Here is a 26,066-nt window from a genome sequence, read left to right on the forward strand (position 1 = left end):
GTAAATGTCAGCAGTCCTACATTAAAAACGTATCTACATATCTATAACTTTACTTATGCGTACGTATCCAGACGAGGAGCAAATAAATCGCAACGCTAAACCGAAAATATCAATTATACGATTAACATTTTTCCGAGTCTTTTGCTGTGAATTCAAACGACCTTGCTTCCGATAACGATTCAAATTGGCCAATGCCGCATCCTCAAATCTCCGAGTTTGTTAATAAATTAACATATCTAACTATAAATAATGCTGAGGTCGCAATCAACGGAACATGAGTAAATATGATTACTTGATTAATACAACATAATAAATGGCTAAGATTTTGACCTCAGAGTTCTGAAGCTAATTAAGATTGCCAAATTTCATAGAACCATACGTAAACAACTAAAAAACAGCAAAAACTTTCTAACGAAGATTGGATAACTTTTCTCATTAGCATTGTGGGTACCAGGATTTTTTAAAGTTACTCGATAGCCTAAACATCACTGAAAATAACATGCTTTGTATGGAGAAAGGGAACAGCACCTCGAAACGGTTAATTATTAGAACCAAAAATTACATAGGTATGGTATGCATTGTCCTCGAATGCCCACTGACAAAGTACCATGGCCCAGTGGAAGATTTAAAAACACGAGCGCAGCCATTGCCTACTTGGAGGAATGCAAATTTAGATTATAAGTTAGCTAATAATGTATATACAGTGTACCTACTGTAGTTTTAATTGCCATACGACAAATAAATAAACATACATTTTCCGTGTCCTCGATAGCGTAATCGAGGAAAGTAATTATTGTAATTAGTAAAACACCAAAACGCATGCTAGAGGACCAGTATATGCTGCGTTTAGCATAGTAAAGTAACAAATTATTGAGATATGTTTTTAATAGTATAATAAAATCGCTGACATGAACTTTTCCAATGGAAGGTTGAGGTAGGCGATGGCTGAGAAACAAATTATACTCGTGAAGTCGCGAACGGGTGCTGTTTGTGGAGACCGGTCTATGAGCTTAAACGACTCACGTGTTTTATAGCTTTATTTGAGTAAAGTTGACAAGATATTTCATTAAATGATTGTTTATTTGACTGTTTTGATTCATGATTATTTCCTTGTTTAAAACATTGTTCTACGTAAATGTCGGCTCTTAAAACTTCCTTATTTCTGTTTCTTAATCCATTATGTTCACTAGCTTTCCATCAGCATCCCGTAGCCGAATGGCTCCGACGCCAAACGAAAGCGATAGAAATACGCAAGCGCGATAGAGGAGCGCTTCGTTTCGTGAGCGTTTCATGAGCGATTGTGCCATTCGGCTAGCCACCCAGGGCAGATTTTAAGAGGATACGGTAGCGAAAATGCTAAAATGGAAGTAGCCCCCCTTTCAACTTGGGAATTTTAGTTAAATATACAAGTGTTATTAACTAGATTAATCGAAAAAAAAAATGTCCATTAAGAACAACTCAGTCAAAGATATTTCAAAAAAATCTTTAAAATCGAGGTTCCGCTCTCGACTCTTTCCTCCTTCAAAACTTAATCAATCGGAACGAAATTTGAGAATCTGAATAACAATGAAATAATCTATGTCGGACCGTTTAACTTTTTTGGTTAATTGTTACCAATCTTGAGTTTTGAGACTTTTATTGCGCCACAATGAAAAAGGCCGTTTTTGGAAATTTTTGATTGGCTCTAGAGTCTTTAAAAAGCAGAATATCAAAGAAATCAAAACGGCCCGACACAGATAAAAATAATAACAATCTGTATTGAAAAAATCATTGCTCTATCTTCAAAAACCAGGGAGGAAATAGTCGAGAGCGTTTGTATGGAGAATTGACCCCTACCGTATCGTCTTAACGTCGCGTTTGTGTGTGGGTGGGATCATCGTCATCCCCCTTGCGTTATCCTGGCATTGGCCACGGCTCATGGGATACATTTATTTTTAGGTTAACAAAAATGTTAAAAAACCGTATATTTATAAATTATATATTATACTCTTGTTCACAAAACTATCAAAAAAGTATTCTAGAATATTTTTATATTTATTTTTATTAATAACATTCAGACTGTAAATGCACTAGGTGCTAAAAAGATCTAAATTTTTTTTATTAATATTTTTAAAAAGACCTATTTTTTTTTATTAAGGTACTTTAAAATATAGGAAATCACTTGATAACTACTCTTCTTTTTGAAAGTCAGTTAAGAAAAACAAGAAAAAAATTTAGAAAATTCTTATTCCATTGTCCAAAATCCATAGGAATAAGGGACAGAGGAATAAGAAATTATCGAAAAAAAACCAATGATTCATAATGTGTATATACAACGCGGCTGTCGTTAATAATATGAATAGATAGTACGTAAAGCAATTAATTAACCAAAAAAGTACAGTTTTAAAAGTTACACAAATCCCAAAAAATCGAACAGAGTAATAAGAATGATACCTATTAATATTAATCACTGAAACCTACGCTTGTACCTACATAGGTCTGAATTGGTTTCGACCCTAACCTATATTACCGATTTTTTTAAATCAAATCCGTGGTAAACAAGTCATGCCTGTCTATAACTACAAGCGGCAGCGATTTTAATAGCTACCTACCATTAAATACTTAAATTTCTACATATAGGTAGTAAGTACATTTTGCTCTGATTCTCTCAATCGTAAACTTAGCTTGAAGTCTACTTGCTACTACTATTCTCAACTACAAAAAAGTCTATAATTTATTATCAAAAATCATGTCGTCTATCTGTCTCAAGTGTCTCAGACGCTACTCATTTGAATATTAGTTGGCAACCAACGTAACCATTGAAGGGCACCTTCAATTTTATGGCTATAAAGACAGCTTTTTAACATTTGTGTCGAAGGCTGACTTCCACGAGTAGATAAATTTAATGTTCACTTATTCGTTTACACTCAATTGAATAATCCAAGAGTTATTTTGAGCGTAAACTTCGTATTGTTTATCACTCAGGTGACAAATTACGTGACTATCGTTGCCAATTGCTAATTTGCCATCTACAGAAATAGCAACTTTGTTTACTTTCACACTTTTCGGCATGTTTTCCAAATATATTTAAGTATATTGTCTGAAATTGGTGATATTCAGACTACAGCTTGGCAAAAAGGAGTAGAAATTGAATTTCTTTTTTTATTTCGTCGTCTTTGAACTTTAATTGAACTAGGCGGTAATTTCAACTTGTATAAAGGCGAAGCTAGGTATCCTAGACGAAGAGACGGGGGTACTTAAATCTGGTTCGATTCGATTGTGCCGCCGTGTAAGGTCAGCATTTGAAAGAGCTGTCTGGAATATTTATGCGCGCCACTTGGACTTATTGCCGTGAAATATTATCTCCGCTATAAACTCAGATGGCTGTAATAATGTAAGTAGATACTTGAATTGTAATTTTGTGTGAGATATGATAGGTTATTATTATGTTCCAAATATTAATAAATATTTTGCATTCATATATTTTAGCTCTAAGTTAAAAAATTAAGTTGTACAAAATTTTAAACCCCGGGTGTATTCAGAAATGTAAATAAAAGTGAAAAAAAACCCATACCATCAAGGCATAATTAACTGTGACTTAATTCATTAGGATCATTCAGAAATGGGTAACAACTGTATAGGCTCAACAAAGATTGAAAACGAAATATTACCCATTATCATTCTCCCTGATCATTGTGTCACAAATAATGAAATCGGAAATAATTTTTTTGGAAAGGGATGTTCGATAGTTCAGAATATGAGGAAACTGGATATTGTACCTATTGGACCTTATACTCATTCTCAGTTGCAATATCTACTTACTGTTACCCTTTCGCAATATAGCACAATTTACCAGCAAAACTGTACCTATGAAATAAACTGTGTCCTTATACATTATGACGTAACAAGTTAGCCTGTCAGCCAGGCACGTTTTAATACTACACGACAAAAAGCTCCTTTCACACGCGTCTCTTGTTTCGACACTTTATGAACCTGCACTGTTACATAAATAAGTTGGAACGATGCAACTCGAACATTGTTGTATGTTAAACTTGTTCCAGAACCTGAATTAAGGTGATCTTAAAATGCCTAGGTTGCATTACAGTGATATAGTAGGAGCGAAATCTGATAACAGACACACTGACAAAGAATTTTGTGGCGGTAGGTTGGACTTCAATATTGTCTGGTAGGTAGGTATTATCAGCAGAAATTCTGACAGAAAGGTCCTTTTTTCTGTTTGATAGAAAAGTCCCCCTTTCTATCGAAATTCAGATTCTTATTGCTTTGATAGCTTAAGCTAAGCTGTTACTAAGTAATTTTGTCAACGTGGAATTGACAGTCCGTTTTCGGAAAATACTGTCGAACCTAAAGTAACATCATATGATACTTTCTCTCAACAGGTTACATCAGGCGGCCCAATTCCGAATGCCCGACCTGCACGCAAGAGCTTGAAAGCGAAACCAAGGTCAGGCGATGCGCATGATCATGCGCGATGAGATGTGAATGTGCTTTTCGGCTTTACGAATGCTCCTTGTCTTTGCTACAATAAACTTTGTTAAGTATTTTATATTTTCTGAACTTTCTAAAAATAAGTTGTAAGTAGTATTTATTAATTAAACTTAAAATGTTGTAGGTAAATAATGAGACACAGACAATACACCTTTATCGTGAGTATCGTCACTGTTCTACTAATGCAGTCTTGTCATACTCGTATAATATAACCATAAATATTTCAATGAAGTTTGTTTTACATGTGATTGCAATCTTTATGGATGATTCTTGTCACGATGTTTCCGCTATATCTGACAGAATCGTCCTTTTAATTGCTCCAAAATCCAAGCTTCATCTGATCTAATCGTTTTGGCATTCGTGTGAGGTTGTTGAAGTCTTGGAAGATTTTGCCAAGGTTATGTTTAAAAATCTAGAGTATTCTTTGGCTAGACAATATAACTGATGTAAAACTATAGAGCACAAATGGGTGAGTACAATATAATATGACTAAATCTAAACCAAATTAAAAAATTGTCTGACAATTGCTATCTCGACTGAAAAAGACGGAGATGGACTGTATGGAACTAATTACGAATGATAACTGCTGGTTTACCTTTTAAATGTATATTTAATAAATATTATGAGATTACAAAACCAAACACAATCAATGACAATTTATAACTAAACAAAAAACATATGCCAAATTGACAGTCAAATCTATACTACATATTTCAATTCTGCAAAGAGTTTGGAATATCGACTATCTCGTATTGTGTAAATTGTATAGTATAAAGAGAATTAATAAAACGATAAGATTCAATGATAGTTAACCCTGGCAACAGTATTAGCGGGGGTTGTGAACTTGTGATACTTGTAATAAATCTCGAGATATTATAATAAAATAACAATTTGTTGCCTGATTTCGTTGGCTACATAATGTAGGCCGAGTAAGGAGTGTAAGCAGTTTAGAATTTACTTTTACTTCATAATCATATTTTGTCCATAAAGTACCTTCATAAATTTTTAGACTTCATTTTATAAAATAACTAGCTTTTACCCGCGGCTTCGCCCGCGTAATAAAAGTATTCTTATTGAAACGTTTACAAAAAATAAGATTTTCATTTGGATCCGTAGGTTTCTTTGTAGGTACAGATGTCCGCGATTATTTCGATTAAGGTAAAGCGGGGCAATTCTCGACTGGAGGGCCATTGTAACTGATCTATTTGCTGTACGGTCCGGTTTTGGCTGACTGTACCTTACACATATTACTATTGCTTTAAAATAAATTCTTGCAATGATTGTAGAATTGTTACAAAGCGACCACAGCGTAGGTAGTAGGTACGAATATGTATGTATTTTACCTATTTAAATATTTATACTGGGGAAACTTCATACAACCCACATAGCCAGTATCTCGACGCTATGGTCGGTAAGTACTTCCTTGCATTATCGCTTACAATTTTTTCCATTTTGCTTATACTTATTGCAAACGTAAACATATAAAAGGCAAGCAAACAACGATCTTTTTACAGCACATTGAATGTAATAGTTATTACGGATGCAGGATACTCGCCGATGCCTACTTACTAATACCTTCCCACTGAGCCACCTGCATTTTATCCCCGTCCCCGTCCCCTATTTCTATCCCTATCCCTATCCCTAACCCTATCCCGTTCCGTCCCTGTCCCTGTCCCTGTCCCTGTCCCTGTCCCTGTCCCTGTCCCTGTCCCTGTCCCTGTCCCTGTCCCTGTCCCTGTCCCTGTCCCTGTCCCTGTCCCTGTCCCTGTCCCTGTCCCTGTCCCTGTCCCTGTCCCTGTCCCTGTCCCTGTCCCTGTCCCTGTCCCTGTCCCTGTCCCTGTCCCTGTCCCTGTCCCTGTCCCTGTCCCTGTCCCTGTCCCTGTCCCTGTCCCTGTCCCTGTCCCTGTCCCTGTCCCTGTCCCTGTCCCTGTCCCTGTCCCTGTCCCTGTCCCTGTCCCTGTCCCTGTCCCTGTCCTGTCCCTGTCCCTGTCCCTGTCCCTGTCCCTGTCCCTGTCCCTGTCCCTGTCCCTGTCCCTGTCCCTGTCCCTGTCCCTGTCCCTGTCCCTGTCCCTGTCCCTGTCCCTGTCCCTGTCCCTGTCCCTGTCCCTGTCCCTGTCCCTGTCCCTGTCCCTGTCCTGTCCCTGTCCCTGTCCCTGTCCCTGTCCCTGTCCCTGTCCCTGTCCCTGTCCTGTCCCTGTCCCTGTCCCTGTCCCTGTCCCTGTCCCTGTCCCTGTCCCTGTCCCTGTCCCTGTCCCTGTCCCTGTCCCTGTCCCTGTCCCTGTCCCTGTCCCTGTCCCTGTCCCTGTCTCATCTAATCTAAGGTTAGCTGGAAGAGATCCCTTATAGGGATAAGTTCGCCTTTGTACCTCTGTTCCTGTAAACTGTATATGAATCTGTTGTACACAATAAAGTGATTACTACTACTACTACTACTACTGTCCCTGTCCCTGTCCCTGTCCCTGTCCCTGTCCCTGTCCCTGTCCCTGTCCCTGTCCCTGTCCCTGTCCCTGTCCCTGTCCCTGTCCCTGTCCCTGTCCCTGTCCCTGTCCCTGTCCCTGTCCCTGTCCCTGTCCCTGTCCCTGTCCCTGTCCCTGTCCCTGTCCCTGTCCCTGTCCCTGTCCCTGTCCCTGTCCCTGTCCCTGTCCCTGTCCCTGTCCCTGTCCCTGTCCCTGTCCCTGTCCCTGTCCCTGTCCCTGTCCCTGTCCCTGTCCCTGTCCCTGTCCCTGTCCCTGTCCCTGTCCCTGTCCCTGTCCCTGTCCCTGTCCCTGTCCCTGTCCCTGTCCCTGTCCCTGTCCCTGTCCCTGTCCCTGTCCCTGTCCCTGTCCCTGTCCCTGTCCCTGTCCCTGTCCCTGTCCCTGTCCCTGTCCCTGTCCCTGTCCCTGTCCCTGTCCCTGTCCTGTGTCCCTGTCCCTGTCCCTGTCCCTGTCCCTGTCCCTGTCCCTGTCCCTGTCCCTGTCCCTGTCCTTGCCCCTGTCAAATTATCATGCTAGGAGGTGAACTATAAAAAATCCTTTCTTAGTGCTCCTCTAAGGAACTTCCGTGTTAATTTGAAATCTCTTGAACCAGAAGTAAAGATAAAAACTAAAGCTATACTTATGGCTATTTTGGATATTTTAACCTCATTGCACAACAACAGGGGAGAATATTTCTTTTCCACCTCATTAAATTTTAAAATCGTTGTATTTATCGTGATCAGCGACCCGATAAACCATAAAAACGATACCCATATTGTGCTTTTGACTTTACCCCCTTTGCACCCCTTTAGGGGTCAAATTTCTTTAGAAATCCTCCTGTGAAGTTTCGAATAAAATAGTCAAACTAATCTTGTTTCCCCATACAAACTTTGAACCCCCATTTCACCCTTTTAAGAGGATAATTTTGAAAAATCCTTTCTTAGTGCTCCTCTACACTATATAAGGAACCTACTTGACAAATTTGACGTCTCTAGGACCAGCGGTTTCGGCTGTGCGTTGATATGTGTGCTGTGCGTTGATGTGCGGTCAGTCAGTCAATATCCACTTTTATATATTTTTTTGATATTTAAACCCCATTGCACCACTACAGGGGAGAAGGTATTTCACTTCCGCCTCGTTAGATTTTAAAAACGTTGTATTTATCGTGATCAGCGACCCGATAAACCATAAAAACGATACCCATATTGATTTTTTGACTTTATCACCCCCTTTTCACCCTTTTAGGGGTTAAATTTTCAAAAAACCTGAAACACGTATTCAGTCATATGTCTTAAGGAATCTTCCTGTGAAGTTTCGAATAAATTAGTCAAACTAATCTTGTTTCCCCATACAAACTTTGAACCCCCATTTGACCTCCTTAGGAGGTGAATTTTGGAAAATCCTTTCTTAGTGCTCCTCTACACTATATAGGGAACCTACGTGCCAAATTTGAAATCTCTAGGACCAGCGGTTTCGGCTGTGCGTTGATATGTCAGTCAGTCAGTCAGTCAGTCAGTCAGTCAGTCAGTCAGCTTCTTCTTTTATATATTTAGATGGAATCTGATGTTAAATTCAGGTATGTACCAAGTCAAGCTAATCACGATTAAAATAAGATAACTGACACGCATTAGTTGGTTCAGTTTAACGCTCTCCTTTTGTTCGGCCGCAGCCGAAGGCCACGTCTGCCATCGACTGATAGTGGAAGTAATTGGACCGATCGTGGCACTACTTCACTGTCTACTAGACGTTTAAATAGACTATTCGTAGATCACGATCATTCGCGTGTACTAGCCGTTATCTAGATCAATATAAAGTACCCAAGTTGTCCACTGTATCGTATACGCGTATAAATTATCCGCGACTGACCACCACTTTATGTTTATTTAAGATTAAGATAAACTATGATTACTTTACCTGATCCAGTATCGTCGTCGTAGTATTCATCGTCGTAGTCGAGAACGGCGTGCAGTTGTGTTTTGCCACCGGATCCTCCAGTTTCCACTTTAGTGAAACCGGGAGGCCGGTCTGACGGAGTTTGAGCACTGCTGCCGCCACTGCCACCTTTTGTTCCAGGGTTTATTTGCGGTCGAGGTTGCAACGGCGCTGGGGTTGAAATAGGTCCATTATTAAAGTTGAAATTATTCACATTCTGGTTCGAGGGACCCTCGAACCTTCGACTAGATGTTGGACTCGGTGTCGTCGCTGGTGGATAAGGCGCGTCCGAGTAGCCTGGATTATAAAGCGGTCGTGGACCACTCTTCTGATTAATTCTTCTTTGCTCGTAATCGTAATCCCCCGTCGGATCGTGGACATACTGCCCCGTGTTGTCGTACTGAGGATTCACTTCTTGCACTCGTTGGTTTTCTATTTGTATGTCTAACCTACTATTTTGCTGATATATTTGGGTATGAAGCTGTCCCGCGTAAGGGTTTTGCGGGACTTCTTCGTGACGCGGGTAATGTGTAAACTGGTTGGGAGGAGGGAGGTAGGCGGTGCCAGCACGTTTTCGAATTTTAGACCTTCGTTGCTGTTGGTTCACTGGTGGAGCGAAGGGCTCGTTGCCAGGTGCTAAAGGGTCACTGTCTGGCTGGTGGTCCTTTGGAGAGTAAAGAAGGTCATCTAGACCGAGCCTCAAGGGTCCAGGCACTGGGGACGTATCAACAAGGGCCGGACTGGCCGCTGCGACCGACGCCAGCGTAAAATTCGCCAACGCCATTCTCAGTAATGCGGCATTGGCGTGAAATGTCAACTGTCTAAGTCAATATAATCTACGTTCGAAGCGCTATTACGGCCGCGATTGCATAATGCCGCGAGAGGTTTGGAGGCGTCTAGGTGCACGGCCGTCTTCGCATAGTCGGAGCACAGACTGATATCCCCGCCGCACTATTGTCACTATGAATCACAAGCCCCGAAAAGCTTGTCACGTTATCTGAAACAATAAGATCACGTTTATAACACAGAGTACATAAATTACTTAGCAATTCCTAAGATCTAATAAACAAAAGAAAATTTACGACCTAGTGTTCTAGAGTCGCGTCTGTATTTTTCTAGCATTTTATGGCCGGATTTCCCCTCATTTTGCTGTATCCTTGCTACTTTACAAATGGCATTTGGTTCGAAATGCGAGAATCGTGATGCCATTCGATGATCTTCGCGAACGCTTTTGGTACCGAAACTAGGGAAACCCCACTCCAAATATGTTGAACGATCCGACTCGCAGACAAAAGATGTAATATGATCACAAAAGACTCCGATTATACAATAGCATGAATACAAAATAGGAATTTTGCTCTTAGCGAATAACAATGTTGCTACTAGTCGATCGATAACCACTTTAATGTATGAATTTGTCTTTTGTTTAATGCGGGTGTTGTCTTTTGAAACACCCATTGAATTATTATTATGGATATCTATCGTAATTTAGATTTATTTATGGTACATTGTAAGCGCCACGGGAAGTAGTAAATTGCTATTGCAACACCGAGATTTAACGTTACTCAGATTGTGATCGTTTAGGTAAAGTGGGTGCTAATGGTAGGTATATGTACATTATGTACATAGATCATGTTCATGTTATGTTGTTTAAATAGGATTAAGATTTAAACACAATAAAAGTATGTACATTATAAAAAAGTAGGTACGGATGGTAAAAATCCAAATATAACATAATCTTTAAGTTGAGTAAACCAACAACATAATAGGTTCCGAACGATGTTTAGGTTATGTTACTTATTAACTAGTACCAGTAATACCTAATTTAAAAAATGATTTTGTTTTTATGTATATACAAAGAAGCTAGTAGGCTGAGTTTAAAGGTATTTGTCTTTTCAGCTTATAGGTATTGTCATACTATGATCACTGGTTCTTTAAAAGGAAACGCTAAGTAGTTCTTGAAAATTCATAGAAGAAAATGGTTTAGCAAAATGATTATCAATTTCTCAACACGAATTTGAACAAGTTTTTATGTGCCCCAAATATCCGAGAGGAATGTTGTTTTAAGTGTTTTGTGACTCATTCGTAATAAGGAATCGGATTAAGTCATGATTAAGTAATATTATGACGTTTTGTTTCCTTTTCAATAAGGATTTGACGTTGAAATTCTTACTCGTAAATTTGCATTAGTGACGTGCGATGTAACCTATTATTCTAAATATCAATCAAATTTTAATAGCTTATTGCACCAATTCGATTCTAAGTATATTATATTATTATATTTTATTGTATCATATATTTTACTTTAGCACGATTCAGTGTTTTAAAACGGTCAAAAATAATGAATGTAATAATAGGATGACCGATGATGCCATTTCAGAAGTGACTACAGCTTCCGTATGATCTTGAATGACGAATCCGGGTGGAGCACGATTTACAAAACTATAAATTTGGACCAATTAATGACAGTTAGGTATCATGTTCTCCATCATGATATGATACAATATGTTTAATTGCATTATGACGAATAAAAGTAGATTTTATTAGGTGTTCGAACACGTGTCGATAACTGATACTGAAACAATGAATCCTAAAAGTGGGTAGGTACAGTCAACCAAGTGGAACCCACTAGCCACTGAACTATGTCAAAGTGACGTTATAAAAAAAAATATTATAGGACGTGAACACAGATTGACCGAATCCCACGGTAAGCTCAAGAAGGCTTGTGTTGTGGGTACTCAGACAACTATATATAATATATAAATACTTATATACATAGAAAACATCCATGACTCAGGAACAAATACGACTATACTTCATCACACAAATAAATGCACTTACCGGGATTCGAACCCGGGACCGCGGCTTAACAGGCAGGGTCACTACACGCTAGACCAGACCGGTCGTCATTAGTTTGTAAGAAGAAATCTCTTACAATCTGATATATAACGTCACTATGTCATTTTGACATGTTTGCAGAGTGGCCTAGGATTCCAATTGGCCAATGTTTGCACGTACATATGTTACTACTTTAATGAGTCTTATTTTGGGCACAGCTAGCCCTCACAGCTATCGCCGAAGATCATCAGGATCACGACGTTTGCTCACGCCGCCGTGGGAAACCCAATGACGGTGCAGTGAGTTGCAATTCACACTATGACATACATAACACGCTTTCCGAATCTTAAATACAGTAGGTAATAAAGTAGTTAGAATTAGATAAAATGGAAATATATAATTTCCATACCAAATTGTTGCTTGTGATTTTAATGTCAAAAATATGCCAGTAATATAATAAACAGTAGAGAAACCCTAGATTTAATCCTATTCAATCTTTCTTCTATTCAAAAGTTAAGAAAAAGTTTGCATTGTGTTGACTTAAATTATGGCTAGCCCTTAAAGCCCTTTTAAGATGTGGTATAGTTTTACAAAATTTCAGAAACGTATTCGTTAATATTTCTCATAATAAAACTAATAAACATAAAATGCGCGTTGGGTTTTAACAATAAAAACCGGCAAAGTATAGTACTGAAATATTTAATTATTTCCAAACATGTAATATGTATAAAGAAAAGACAGTTTAACAATTGAACTTACTCGTACATCAACTTGTTAAAAAGTAATGCCCTTTCAATTGATCGATTACAACTGCATGGGAATCTCGATAACGTGCTCACGTGGAAAGAAGTCGATTATGAAATGACGAATCTGTTCCATTTGTGATCTATCCGTGTATTACGTTACTACGTTATTCTCACGTGAACATCGTTAACATGGTTACATGGCACGATTCAAATATACAACGCAAAATAGCTCTATTCTCGATAGGATATCGATGGGATATGTCAGTGGCAATAATGACGATTATTTAAAAGAAAACGTCATGTGTAATTTCGACATTATCTGCTCCATTTGAATATTATTCAAAATTAATATTTCTCTAATCTTAATGTTAAATCATGCCGCAGTTTATGCTTGGTAAAAGAGTAAGTCATCTATCAAAGTTTTAAGAGAGGTTAGCCTGAAGTACCAGTTTTGAATTATTTTTGGCTTAACTACCTAGCTCATTTATTATGGAACTGTGAAGTCTTCAAATGCTGATTTAAACTTGACCTTTTTGTTACCAAACTTGCGCATTGGCTTAGTTCTATTCCGTGAATTTTCTCGTAAATACGGGGCAACAAATGTTTTGTGTTGCGACCTCAACTATTTAAGGAAATGATACTAATCGTCACGCGTCACAGATTTTCACACGGTTCTATTAAAACATTCAACAAATAGTGCACTGTTTTTAGGGTTCCGTAGTCAACTAGGAACCCTTATAGTTTCGCCATGTCTGTCTGTCCGTCCGTCCGTCCGTCCGTCCGTCCGTCCGTCCGTCCGTCCGTCCGTCCGTCCGTCCGTCCGTCCGTCCGTCCGCGGATAATCTCAGTAACCGTAAGCACTAGAAAGCTGAAATTTGGTACCAATATGTATATCAATCACGCCAACAAAGTGCAAAAATAAAAAACCGGAAAAAATGTTTTATTAGGGTACCCCCCCTACATGTAAAGTGGGGGCTGATATTTTTTTTCATTCTAACCCCAACGTGTGATATATTGTTGGATAGGTATTTAAAAATTAATAAGGGTTTACTAAGATCATTTTTTGATAATATTAATATTTTCGGAAATAATCGCTCCTAAAGGAAAAAAAAGTGCGTCCCCCCCCCTCTAACTTTTGAACCATATGTTTAAAAAATATGAAAAAAATCACAAAAGTAGAACTTTATAAAGACTTTCTAGGAAAATTGTTTTGAACTTGATAGGTTCAGTAGTTTTTGAGAAAAATACGGAAAACTACGGAACCCTACACTGAGCGTGGCCCGACACGCTCTTGGCCGGTTTTTTTTTTCGTTTTGAGGTGTGTGACTTATCGCTAACCTAGAGTGTGATCTTTTTCACTGTAAACATTTTGTAGTACCTATTATTATCGACTTGTTGTGAGCATTAAACGTTTCTAATCAGTTTCTAGTTTTGGCATTCGACCGTGTATAATTTATATCAGCAGTTATCTAAGCCCCTATTAATTTCGATGTTTTTTTGGTTTTCGTCATCGAGTTCCTTGACCTCTAGATATTGACAACTACATCAATTTACGTTAAACGTCCGTCTTTGGGTCATGTTACATGTGTACAAAATTTCAGCCCGATTGGGCCAGCAGTTCTGGATACACTTGGCTGAGACACCTGTGACAGACGCACGTGATTCTTTAGTTTTTTCTGTTTTGAGTTAGTTACTTTGGTAGGTATAATAATACCTACTCGACTTTATTTCATACCTATTGATCACCGAATACACAGAACACTAGCTGGCATTGGTCAACAATAGCTTTATAAATCCCAATCCATCATTCTACATCAGGTTTAAATGTCAGTGTTAACATATATACTCAAATATGTGTCAATGGATTGTATATAATTTAAATACATTACGCGCAGCAAAGGCTTTGCCGAGTTGACATAAACAGGTACTCAAGATCTACTCAAATAAACTTCAGAAAGACATCAGCACAAATGTACGGGGAAGTTGTCTTTTAACGCGTTTTAAGTTAATAAGGAAATGGTAAAAAGTCTGCCTTCAAACGCATTACTAAACGTTAAAAAACAAACAACAGTGACTTGACAAGTTGACAACAAGCTAGTTTTATTGTGAATTTGGAAAATTATACTAAGAATGCATAGAGATGGTATTCATTCATAAAACCTCAAATTCTAACCACTTTGTCATCAAATAGCTTAATAGTTTTGTGGAAAAACTGCATAATAAACATTAATTAGGTAATAAACGGAAATTATTTTTAGATGTCTTAATTATCTGCTTAATTAGAAAGTACCTACAAATTTAAATTTGTCTTTGTCGTAGCTTTTTTAAGTGTTGAATTTAGAAACATCTGTTATTCCATTGTTGTTGTATATCTAAATCAACTGTTTTTTCGTTTTAACTGTATCTGTGTATATTTAGGTGTCGTCAGGAAAATAATCTCAAAATATCTAAACATTGTTTAATGAGTAAAAGTAGCTAGGTTTAAGGTAGGGTAGCTAAGAATGTCACCACCCTTTTTACGGTCGTGGGTATCACATTTGGCAATTGGGTTCAAATGTAGTGTGGGCGATGGGCTTGCAATCGGACACTGTAACATCAGAATTCGGTTTCTTTTTACATTATTTGCTAAATATAGCGCTGAATATTGAGCGCTTTCATGTGCTCTGCTTACCCCTTTTGAGAACGCAGGCGTTAATTATTTATTTATTTATTTATTTAATCAAAAAAGTAACACAGCATTACAGTTTACACTAAGGCACTGTGAAACTACAAAATACAAAACAAGACATAAACGATAAATATTACAAAAAAGAATACAAATTAAACATTAGGTTTGGGCGACGACGTAACAGCGTGGCTCCGTTGCGTCGTCTGACTCGGTGCGGATTATGTGCGTTTGAACTAGGTACACATACGATTATTGGAGCATTGCAAGGCACACACGGACTAAAACCAGTGCGTCCACAATTCGACCTTGTCACTACAATTCGAGCAGTTCGTTGGAATGTAGCCGTGACCGTGGTTGTGTAATAATTGGAAGATTTTATTGGGTTCAGTAGGAAAACTTTTTCTAATACTGATGAATCAACAATGTTCTTAGAATAGCGGAACAAAATAGACACAAGGACTACAACTAAAGAGGTAATTAAATAGAAATTGCCCTACTTAGAAACGTTGCCGTATTCGTGCATATATCCCAGATAAGTACGTTAAATAGGGTATGAATCGAATTTATCGTTATCGGTGTCAAAAGTAGGTATAGTTTTTGTTTGAAGGAACGTACTCTGCAGTACGTACTCAAAGTGACATCACAGTGATCTAGAAGCACTGCTTGCACACTGCAATATGTTATCCGAATAAAGCATGACATTTAAATTGTTGCAATGCAATTACTTGTGATAAGGATCTCGGTGAAGCAGCATTAGCGACGAACATGTCTAGTATCTGTCTATTGCAATCCTTTAGTAATTACTTTATTAGATAACATCAATGCTAGAATACCATGAGAAATCAATAGGGGTATGAATTCTTAATTCTATTTAACTATTGATTTGACAGAAAACACGAAGGGTCGTCAGCAAAAACCTTCCCGGGTTACAGTGCCATCAATGATGCTGATGTAGAAAATATAAAAAATAAAAGAAGGCTCAAAGTTATTTTCCAGTATTATGGACAACTCAAATTAAGACATAGATTTCATGGAAGCCCATTTCTCTTAATTAATCTTCTTTTTTTGCGCGAACTTAATTCATCAAATTATATAGCATCATTTTGACAGCATTCGTGTACATCGACAAAATAGGCATAAATTGAATACCTAGTTCAAGGTCACTATTATCAATACCTGTTTTACGTTTTTTTGTGATGGTTTTCTTAAATTAATGATTTATTTCCTGACAACAATAAAAATATTTCCATGGGATATTGAGAAAAATATCGTTATATTTTGAATGTTCAAAATGAAAATTACGAGCAGTTCCATGTGGGTAAGTTATTCAATAGCCAAATATATAACCTACCAAACTTGTACCAGTTAAAGTAATTTAAGAAAAATATTTAAAAAGTGAAGGTATTATTATTTATATTCTGACTGTAAGAACTTTCTACTTTGAGAGACTATGTTTTTTACATTTTTATTATAGAGTATGTAATATGTAATTGAAAACCCAACCAACGAAGTGAACGAATGGAGACGACCTTGAAATTCAAAGTGCATTGGCATTTAAATTAATAATTCGCTTTCCAATTAACGTCCCGTAAGTTACTTTCCTCATATTATATCAGATATTAAGATCAACATTTCACAAAATGGCAATTCGCAGATGTCAACGACTTGACAAGGCTACCCGGAAAAGCGTAGTGTACGCAGGGCGTCAAAATGATCTGAAAACTTTTGGCTTTTGTTCTGTCTCAATAAAGTCTAAAATGAATTCATTGTTGCCCATTGTACTTTGCAAGTGTACTGAAACTGGTCTTTATTACTAAGGTCGGGATATAAAAAAATGTGTCAGTATTTGACACAGACATATGTACTTAATGTTCTATATGTAGTGCGTTGGATGTAAAAAAAGACATTTTATCATCTGTGTAAGGCTAATCGTTAATGATAAGGCAATGAACATATAAATTTCACGTGGGTTTAATTTGATAATTAATTAGTCGACACTAATATAATTTCCTCACATAATTGTGCACAGACTAAGATTTTGATTCACCAAGCCACGTGCTTTGTATCGTTTTCTTCAAACATAAACTCACTTTTGACAGATCTGTCAATATAATAATCATATCGATATAATAACTATATCCGATTATTATATTAGATATTTGATAACATAATTATACAATTCATATCGTATTTAGAGCTTATACTTGACATAATAAAGTTCGAATTGGGCCTATAACTTCAGAATCGAAGAATAATTTCCCTTTGCTTGTTGAAAATGCAGCTGGGTAAGCTTGGTATATGTTGGACTACTAGGTCTGTCTACAGATAACTATAATAAAAATCCTTGCACGTACTTGCTCTGTCAATGTGGCGATCAAAGAGCACAATAGAATTACAGAATCTTGTTGTATTGAATTAATACATTATTAATCTTAATTGCTATGCGTTGATACTGTGATTATGTCGTCTCTGACTGGACTAGGGATGTCACGAATGTCGCCTGTGTCACATTCGCGAATGCGAATGCGAATGCGAATATTCAGAATGCGAATGTGCGAATGCGAATGCGAATATCGCTGAATTTCATAAAAAACCAAAATAAAAACCAAGTAATCACCAACAACCCGCTAGGTAAAAAATTTAAAATGCTTACTATTGGTCAAAATGCCGAGTACGAACTTCACGCCGTACGAATTTGACCTATCTGCGCATGCGCGAGTCGACAGTCGACAAGTAGCAATTGGACCGGCCGGCGCGGGCGAGGAACAAGCTGCGACTTGCACACATTCGCATTCGCAAAACATTCGCATCGTTTGAAGCGAATGCGAATGTCAATGCAAATGTTTAAAAGAATGCGAATCATTCGCATATGCGAATGCGAATGCAAATATTCGTAACATCCCTAGACTGGACATGTAAAGGTATTTTGCAACATGAATTGAATATATTTTTGGTCATATGTACTGAAAATTATAATTCAAATTTAATTACACAAAATACAATTTAAAATGAGAATGCAGGGCAATCTAAAACATAAAAAAAAGAAATGTCACCGTATTTTCCAGGTACTGAGCCCGGATATAATATAAACTAACTCTAATCAGACATAATGGTAAACTTCATAAATTACCAAACTGAATTTACGAAACAAGGAGATTATCAATACATTGACAGCATTATAATGACACTGACATCTCAATACTTGTATCACATACACCGTTTCCAATAAGTCCGAATACTCACATTTTACCTCAGTTCTAAATATATAGGGATCACAGGCCATCAAATTCTTATTTAAACTAAAGAGTATATTCCTCTTAATAAAATACAAGCACAAAATACATGAAATTTCCGAAGTGTCTAAGAAAAACAAAGAGGTAAAGTGCCAACAAAATACTTGCTCGGCACGCAGGTGACGAGTTATTTTTTATAAGGAGAATCTGTATGTGATAAAACAGACGCCACGTGTCCAAAATAAACTATTATGGATACCGAGGATAGATAACGTTCCGGGCAACTAGAAAAATGAGCCTAGGTTCCAGAGCTCACCATCGGCCCAGGTGTGGGATGCAGTATGTAAGCGAGGTAAACTACCTTCAGTACTTACAGATAAAAGCGTTAAAATCAACGTTTTTTTCTTTAAAACCAAGGTTTTGGAGAAAAAAATGCCTTAAAGTTAAAAAGGATGCTTGGAAATGAGTATCATGTGTCCCAACAAGACGCACCTCCAGCACATTCGGCAAAGGGTATTCTAGCGTAGTTTCAGACTAATTTGGCAGTTTTTTATCCGAAACATGAGTGGCCACCCAGGCCTCCAGGTTTAGGCGTATTAGACTATTTTGTATGGTCATACATGCTTTGAAGACTAAATTTTTATAAAATCATAAACCTAGATCATTTCAAAAAGGTTATCGAGAGTATTTGGGATGAAATGTGAAGAAAACGGTGCGTGCCGCGTGTGATCCGTTTGAGAAGCGTTTGAGGCTAGTAAACAAGTTAATGCTGGAGTTATTCCAAAACATTTGTTGTGAATGTAGTAAATAAGAGTGCCATTCATAAAATATAATAATAATATAGTAACTATTTGTTCATTTTGTTTTATTGGCTATTTGTCCTGTATTCAAACTTATTGGACACGGTGTAATTAAATATATTAGAAGTAACATTGAACTATTTCCAATAAAGACATTTAAAAGTTCACGTATCACACAAAAACATCAAAACATCTTACACTCAGCATGTTGTCGACTCGCGAAATCGAATAAAACGGTTCTTATTGCGGGACCAGGTATCTATAATAAACTACCCGACAACATAAAAAATATTAAAAATGAAGCCACATTCTATAGTAAATTAAGGAAATGGCTGACTATTAATGCTTTTTATGACATCTCAGAATATTATAATAATAATGCAATTTAATGTTCAATACGATCACATACTATTATTATTATTTTTTTGTAATTATTGTTCAACATCTATTTCTTTTTTAAATTAATTATTGAATTTATTTGAGAGTATTTTCTATTTTTAAAATGTAATATTGTATTGTACCCTAATTATGATAATTTAACTTTAACTTTGACATGTAAAATTGTTAATTTTATGAATAAATGAATATGAATATCTAAGAATGACCAAGGTCACATGACATTTAAGTCACCAAGGGCGGCAAAAGAAAATCCATCCCCTATCAAATAAAATACCATCAAGCCATCCCCAATGATGTGCTTTGTAGTATATAAAATAATATAAACTTTAAAAAAATTGGGGTAGAAATAAGTATTTAACAGAAAAATACAGGATTTTTTAGTATGGTGTATAAGACTGGTTATGTAGTTGCGTTATGTCATTGACTAAGTCTGACCATAACTAAGAGCCTTTGCGTAAATATTGGCGACACAGCTTCAAGGTTGTTCCAATTCGTCCGTAGTCTGAATAAATCTAAATACCTATACGTAGATTCATACCCAGACAGAAAAGAAATCTGGAGTGTGAGATGTAGACCAAAACTAAAAGAACCAGCAATAAAATTAACTTATCTAATTTTTAGTATGACGAAATTGCAAAAGTTTTTTATTTAAACGCCAATACAAAAAAAATTGACACTTATGTGGGTACGATGATCAATCATACCTAGTTTGATCCCACATCATTTGAAAATAATGTAGGTTATAATTTAGTGTTATACTTATTATAATGTATTACCTGTATTGTCCTCGTTTACGCCTTCACGCAATTGTAAAAACCTTAATTATAAACTGAACTAGCAAGTTCACCGTTGACCGTCAAATCCATTAAAATCACATTTGAATTTTTTTATCCACGTTCCGTTTACGAAATGTTCGTTTGGTTTTGGCGGGCTTATTTTTTTTTCAAACACGTTCAAAGCACGTGCGGTAACACGGCCGTTCTCGCGGGTACTGAATCCGAAATGTACCTTTTACTCCTACGGACCTGAGCTGGTCGTGTCAGTCTATGTCACTGGCTGGTCAGAGTATTGAGCACTTTTTAATAAGCTTCCGATGATGTAGGTATGCGTTCCGGATCGTATTTATGATTTTCAACGGTTCACTGGTACAGCACACGGAAACTGTAGCGGATAAAATTGAATCAATGTGTCACTCAAATCATCCGGGAAAAATTATGTCGGTTCTAGTGCTCCAGAATTTATAGCTGCAGTATTGGTACTATCCTATGTAATAGCCTATCTTATCTTAAAAAAGCGCTGGTAGCCTAGCGGTAAGAGCGTGCGGCTTTCGATCCGGAGGTCGCGGGTTCGAACCCCGGCTCGTACCAATGAGTTTTTCGGAACTTATGTGCGAAATGTCATATGATATTTGCGCTTTTCGGTGAAGGAAAACATCGTGAGGAAATTGGACTAATTCCAATAAGGCCTAGTTACCCTTCGGGTTGGAAGGTCAGATGGCAGTCGCTTTCGTAAAACTAGTGCCTACGCCAAAATTTAGTTGTCAACGCGCCATGAGCCGTGGCAAATGCCGGGGTAACGCAAGGAGGATGATGATGAGCCTATCTTATCTCCATGTTATTAATTAATTTGCTCTTACCATTTAGGCACTTACATGCCTCTGATATGGTGAAAATTATAACTCTTTAATTATTTTGTGGACTAGATAAAGTTGAGAAAACCAAGTTAACTTTTTCTGAGGCAAAATAAATTTTCGGTTTTGTAACAATTTAAGTATTTTTTTACGCACTAGTGCGAGAAGTAGTTCATTATTGACGACCGGTCTGGCGTAGCTGGTAGTGACCCTGCCTGCTAAGTCGGCGGTCCGGGTTCGAATCCCGGTAAGGGCATTTATTTGTATGATGAACACAGATGTTTGTTCCTGACTCATGGATGTTTTCTCATCATCATAAATTTAAGAGCTGGGCTCTTGTCGGTGAAGCAATCTCCAGCTATATCTTTCCTGGGCTTTTTCTTTGACAGCCTGGTACGACACGACATTCACTTTTTCTTTCACTTGGTCCATGTATGCCCTCCTTGGCTTTCCCCTCTTTCGTCTTCCTTCTACTTTCCTTTCTATGATGATCTTGATGAATTCGTCGTGTCGTAACAGGTGTCCCAAGATATTTCCTCTTCTGCATTTAACAGTTCTTAAAATACACCTCTTTTCTTTCACTCTGTTTAAGACTTCTTCGTTTGTCACTTTATCTGTCCAACTTATTTTCTCCATCCGCCGCCAGCACCACATTTCAAAAGCTTCATTGCGTTTTCTGTCTCGTTGCAGCATCGTCCACGTTTCGCTGCCGTATAATGCTATGCTCCAGATGTACAATTTTATTAACTTTTTCTTGATGGTTGTACTTATTCTATATAATTACGGATGTTTTCTATGTATATAAGTATGTATTTATCTACATAAGTATTTATATCGTCGCCAAGCTAATATTGGGTTGGCACAAAAGTAATGACACACTCTACAAAACTCTATACATTTCCTTTCTTAAGTTAATTGTTTTCGATAATATTCTAGTATGTTGTAGAACATTCTAGGTACTTCTAATGTGAGGGTATATAAAGCCGCCCTCGTGATTGGTTTAGTTAGATTGAAATAAAATGGACGAGCGACAAGTTCGAACACTTTCCTTATACGAGTACTTGTTAGGCCACAGTGCGCGGGCTGCGGCTGACAATATCAACACTGCATTGGGCGCTGGAAGTACAAGCCATGCCACGGTGTCCAGATGGTTTGACCGTTTTAAATCAGGAGACAGGATTGAAAGTCAGTCACGCTCAGGGCGACCACCTGCATTCAATGATGACGATTTACGCCGCGAACTACAGTCGAATCCTGATGCTACTACTCGTGAATTAGCGGAAGCACTTAACTGCAGTCACCACGCTGTGGAATACCATCTGCATGAGCTTGGGTATCGAAAAGTTTTGGCTTGATGGATACCGCACATCCTTACCGACGCCAGTCGTGCAGTCCGTGTCGCCATCTGTCAATCACTTTTGCTGCGACCCCGACGTAAAGAGTTTTTGACTGATCTGGTTACGGGAGATGAATCATGGATTTATTATGAGAACGATACACGTCGTGCTTTTTGGCTGCCTCGAGAAGAAACGCCACCAACTCAACCGAAGCTGAGTCAAAAGAACCGCTTAAAAGTTTTGCTTTGTTGTTTCTGGGACTCGCAAGGCATGCTGTTTCATGAACAACACACAATGAAACTGTAAACGCTAATAAATATTCAACACAGCTCACCGAACTATCTTCTGCTATCAAGAAAAAACGACGAAGACGAGCCACTGTAATTTTACTACATGATAACGCTCGACCTCATGTCGCATCTACCGTTCGCCAACAGCTGCAGAACTTGGGCTGGGAGACGATACCCCACCCACCTTATTCTCCAGACCTCGCACCATCAGACTTTCGTTTGTTTAGAGCCCTGAAACGACATTTGCGGGTGTTTTTTGCGCATCAGCGACAATACGTCCATGGCTACTTTGAGGAATTTCCATATATTGGGTTGGCACAAAAGTAATGAGATACTTGGTTTACGTTTTATATTTTTTATTATTATTACAATACAAAAAGCTTAGTCGATGATGTACATAATCACCATTAGCACCTATGACTTCTTGCCAACGATCCGGCAAAGTTTGGATGCCTTTCGCCCAGAACTCTAATGCCTGTGCCTCGAAAAAGTTGTTCAACTCCACCTGTACATCATGGAAATCATTGAATTGACCCCGCAAATGTCGTTTCAGGGCTCTAAACAAATGAAAGTCTGATGGTGCGAGGTCTGGAGAATAAGGTGGGTGGGGTATCGTCTCCCAGCCCAAGTTCTACAGCTGTTGGCGAACGGTAGATGCGACATGAGGTCGAGCGTTATGTAGTAAAATTACAGTGGCTCGTCTTCGTCGTTTTTTCTTGATAGCAGAAGATAGTTCGGTGAGCTGTGTTGAATATTTGTTAGCGTTTACAGTTTCATTGTGTAATAGTTCATGAAACAGCATGTCTTGCGAGTCCCAGAAACAACAAAGCAAAACTTTTAAGCGGTTCTTTTGACTCAGCTTCGGTTGAGTTGGTGGCGTTTCTTCTCGAGGCAGCCAAAAAGCACGACGTGTATCGTTCTCATAATAAATCCATGATTCATCTCCCGTAACCAGATCAGTCAAAAACTCTTTACGTCGGGGTCGCAGCAAAAGTGATTGACAGATGGCGACACGGACTGCACGACTGGCGTCGGTAAGGATGTGCGGTACCCATCGAGCCAAAACTTTTCGATACCCAAGCTCATGCAGATGGTATTCCACAGCGTGGTGACTGCAGTTAAGTGCTTCCGCTAATTCACGAGTAGTAGCATCAGGATTCGACTGTAGTTCGCGGCGTAAATCGTCATCATTGAATGCAGGTGGTCGCCCTGAGCGTGACTGACTTTCAAGGCTCCTGTCTCCTGATTTAAAACGGTCAAACCATCTGGACACCGTACCGTGGCATGGCTTGTACACTCGCGACCATAACAGCATGGAAACCACTAGATCGATTATCGCATGCACGTGCCTGCGGTCGGATTGAATAAGGTGTTCAAATATTTACCTAGATGGCGTTGCTGGCCAAACGGACTTGTTTAACGAAATAAAATCAAATTTTCATTTCTGAATAATAATATAAATGGAGTACATATAACGTATTATTATTTACCCAAATAATAATAGTTATATACCATTAGAAGTCATCTGTAATATCTTATAGCAAGAGCTGTTATAATCTGTGATCTTACGTAGTACTTATCAACCAGTGTAGCAACTTTTATGACTTAGTGGGTCTGTGACCACTCGCTCACTTATAATAGTCTTAAGTGCCATTGACTCATTGAGACTTAAGCCATTTATACCAATTATCGGCATCACTAAACTTTCGAAACAAACGTCATACTGATAAAAATATTCTTCACAACTACCTAACCTACCCTTTAGTAAAAAATGCATGGTAATATTGATAATTGATTGAGATTAGTGGGACTTAACCAATATCTACAGTAGGTAATGTAGCAAAAATATGACGATTATTTTAATGCGGTTCCTATTTAATTCACTTTCTTTAACTACCTTCTTGCAACAAAAGAATTGCAGCGGTGAAACTGGTCAAGCAAAGTTCATTGTGCCGGTTGGAAACAATGATAATTTACTAAGTTATATAATACATAATTATTATTTGCTGCCCGTCATGTGCACGGGTATTTGTGAACAAACTTGGTTATGCGAGTCACATGCGAGCGCACCAACGAAATGGAGATTGAAACAGTCGCCGTGGTCACAGTATAAGGAATATTCAGTAGTTAATCTCCGGCAGGTAGATGCGGGCGGTCTCTACTGCGCAAGGTCACGCAGGATTGAACAAAATTACTATAAAGTTAATCAATCAACTTCGTACAAAGTAAGTTGTTGTTATCTAATAGGTACTATTAGGTAACTGTAAGTATTAGTATAACAATACCACACCAGTCAATATTGAATACACAAAAAAATATTATTCATATATTAGTCTCATAAGCGCAATACTAGATTGTGTAACGAGGGAGCAAAATGAGATATTCACGGGGACGGCTTTTCACATCACGTATGTGGTAATTTATATGTTATACTTAGATATTATTTAAAACAAAAACGCACTTTCTACTACGTACCATTCAAGTAGGTACGTGTTTTTTCTTAAATACTGACGAAATAGTATTTACATAAAATGTCTGAATAGATGGTTCCACAATATTTAAGTAGGTACCAAACTTTCGAGATAAGATAGATCGCATCATCTACCTAAATAAAAAACAAGTATTTGGTTGCAAAGTAATTAATGTCGTTACAGGTAAATCCTTATTGATTTTAATGCATCACTATATCTCACTATTACCTAACGCTGCAAAAATGTAAGTATAAAAACCACTTACCTTTCTGGAAGTGTAGGAATTGTGAAGAATGTTATATCCGGATTTTTAGAACTGTTCTCCATACATCCATAAGCACTACAGTAACGAAATGACCTCGGCACTGACGTCATTTTCACACACACATCAAAACAGCGCGCAAACGCGGCCTCGACTGTCCAGCCCAATAATTACCAGTTTCGCATGTTTTCGCTGCATGCGAGGGTAGTTTTTCGACACACCGCGCGGCGTGAAGTTTGTAAGAAGAGTTATTACTGGTCGAAATTATCGTATTATTAATTTAGAAGTGCCTTATCAATAGCCGATAACGGGCACAATGGGTTTCTTAAATACTTCGAGTTTTAGCATTAGACCATCGTTTGATGTGTCTTTTGATTAGAACTAATTTGAAATAACGAAATGTGACTAATTGACTATTACCGTTCTTACTATTACCTATTATATAAAATAGGTATTTTGCTTTTACATTTATAAATAATAGTTAGATTTTTGTCGTAATCGTGTTTCGATTATTAGCCA

The 26,066-nt window shown here is 37.9% G+C and overlaps 1 protein-coding gene across 1 annotated transcript in view; it reads right to left on the reverse strand.

The window, feature by feature from the left end:
• The window catches only part of LOC125231073 (protein spaetzle 3), a 44,527-nt gene extending 23,966 nt beyond the window's left edge, over window positions 1–20,561 (reverse strand). The window contains exons 1-2 of the mRNA XM_048136418.1: window positions 20,334–20,561; window positions 8,856–9,870 (exon numbers count right to left, since the gene is read on the reverse strand). Coding sequence (XP_047992375.1) covers window positions 8,856–9,657 — 802 coding nt within the window. The 5' untranslated portion in view covers window positions 9,658–9,870; window positions 20,334–20,561. The remainder of the gene's footprint in view (window positions 1–8,855; window positions 9,871–20,333) is intronic.
• Between the last annotated feature and the right edge of the window lie 5,505 nt (window positions 20,562–26,066).

Source organism: Leguminivora glycinivorella, chromosome 11 (assembly GCF_023078275.1).
Source record: "Leguminivora glycinivorella isolate SPB_JAAS2020 chromosome 11, LegGlyc_1.1, whole genome shotgun sequence".
Classification (NCBI taxonomy): Eukaryota; Metazoa; Arthropoda; class Insecta; order Lepidoptera; family Tortricidae; genus Leguminivora; species Leguminivora glycinivorella.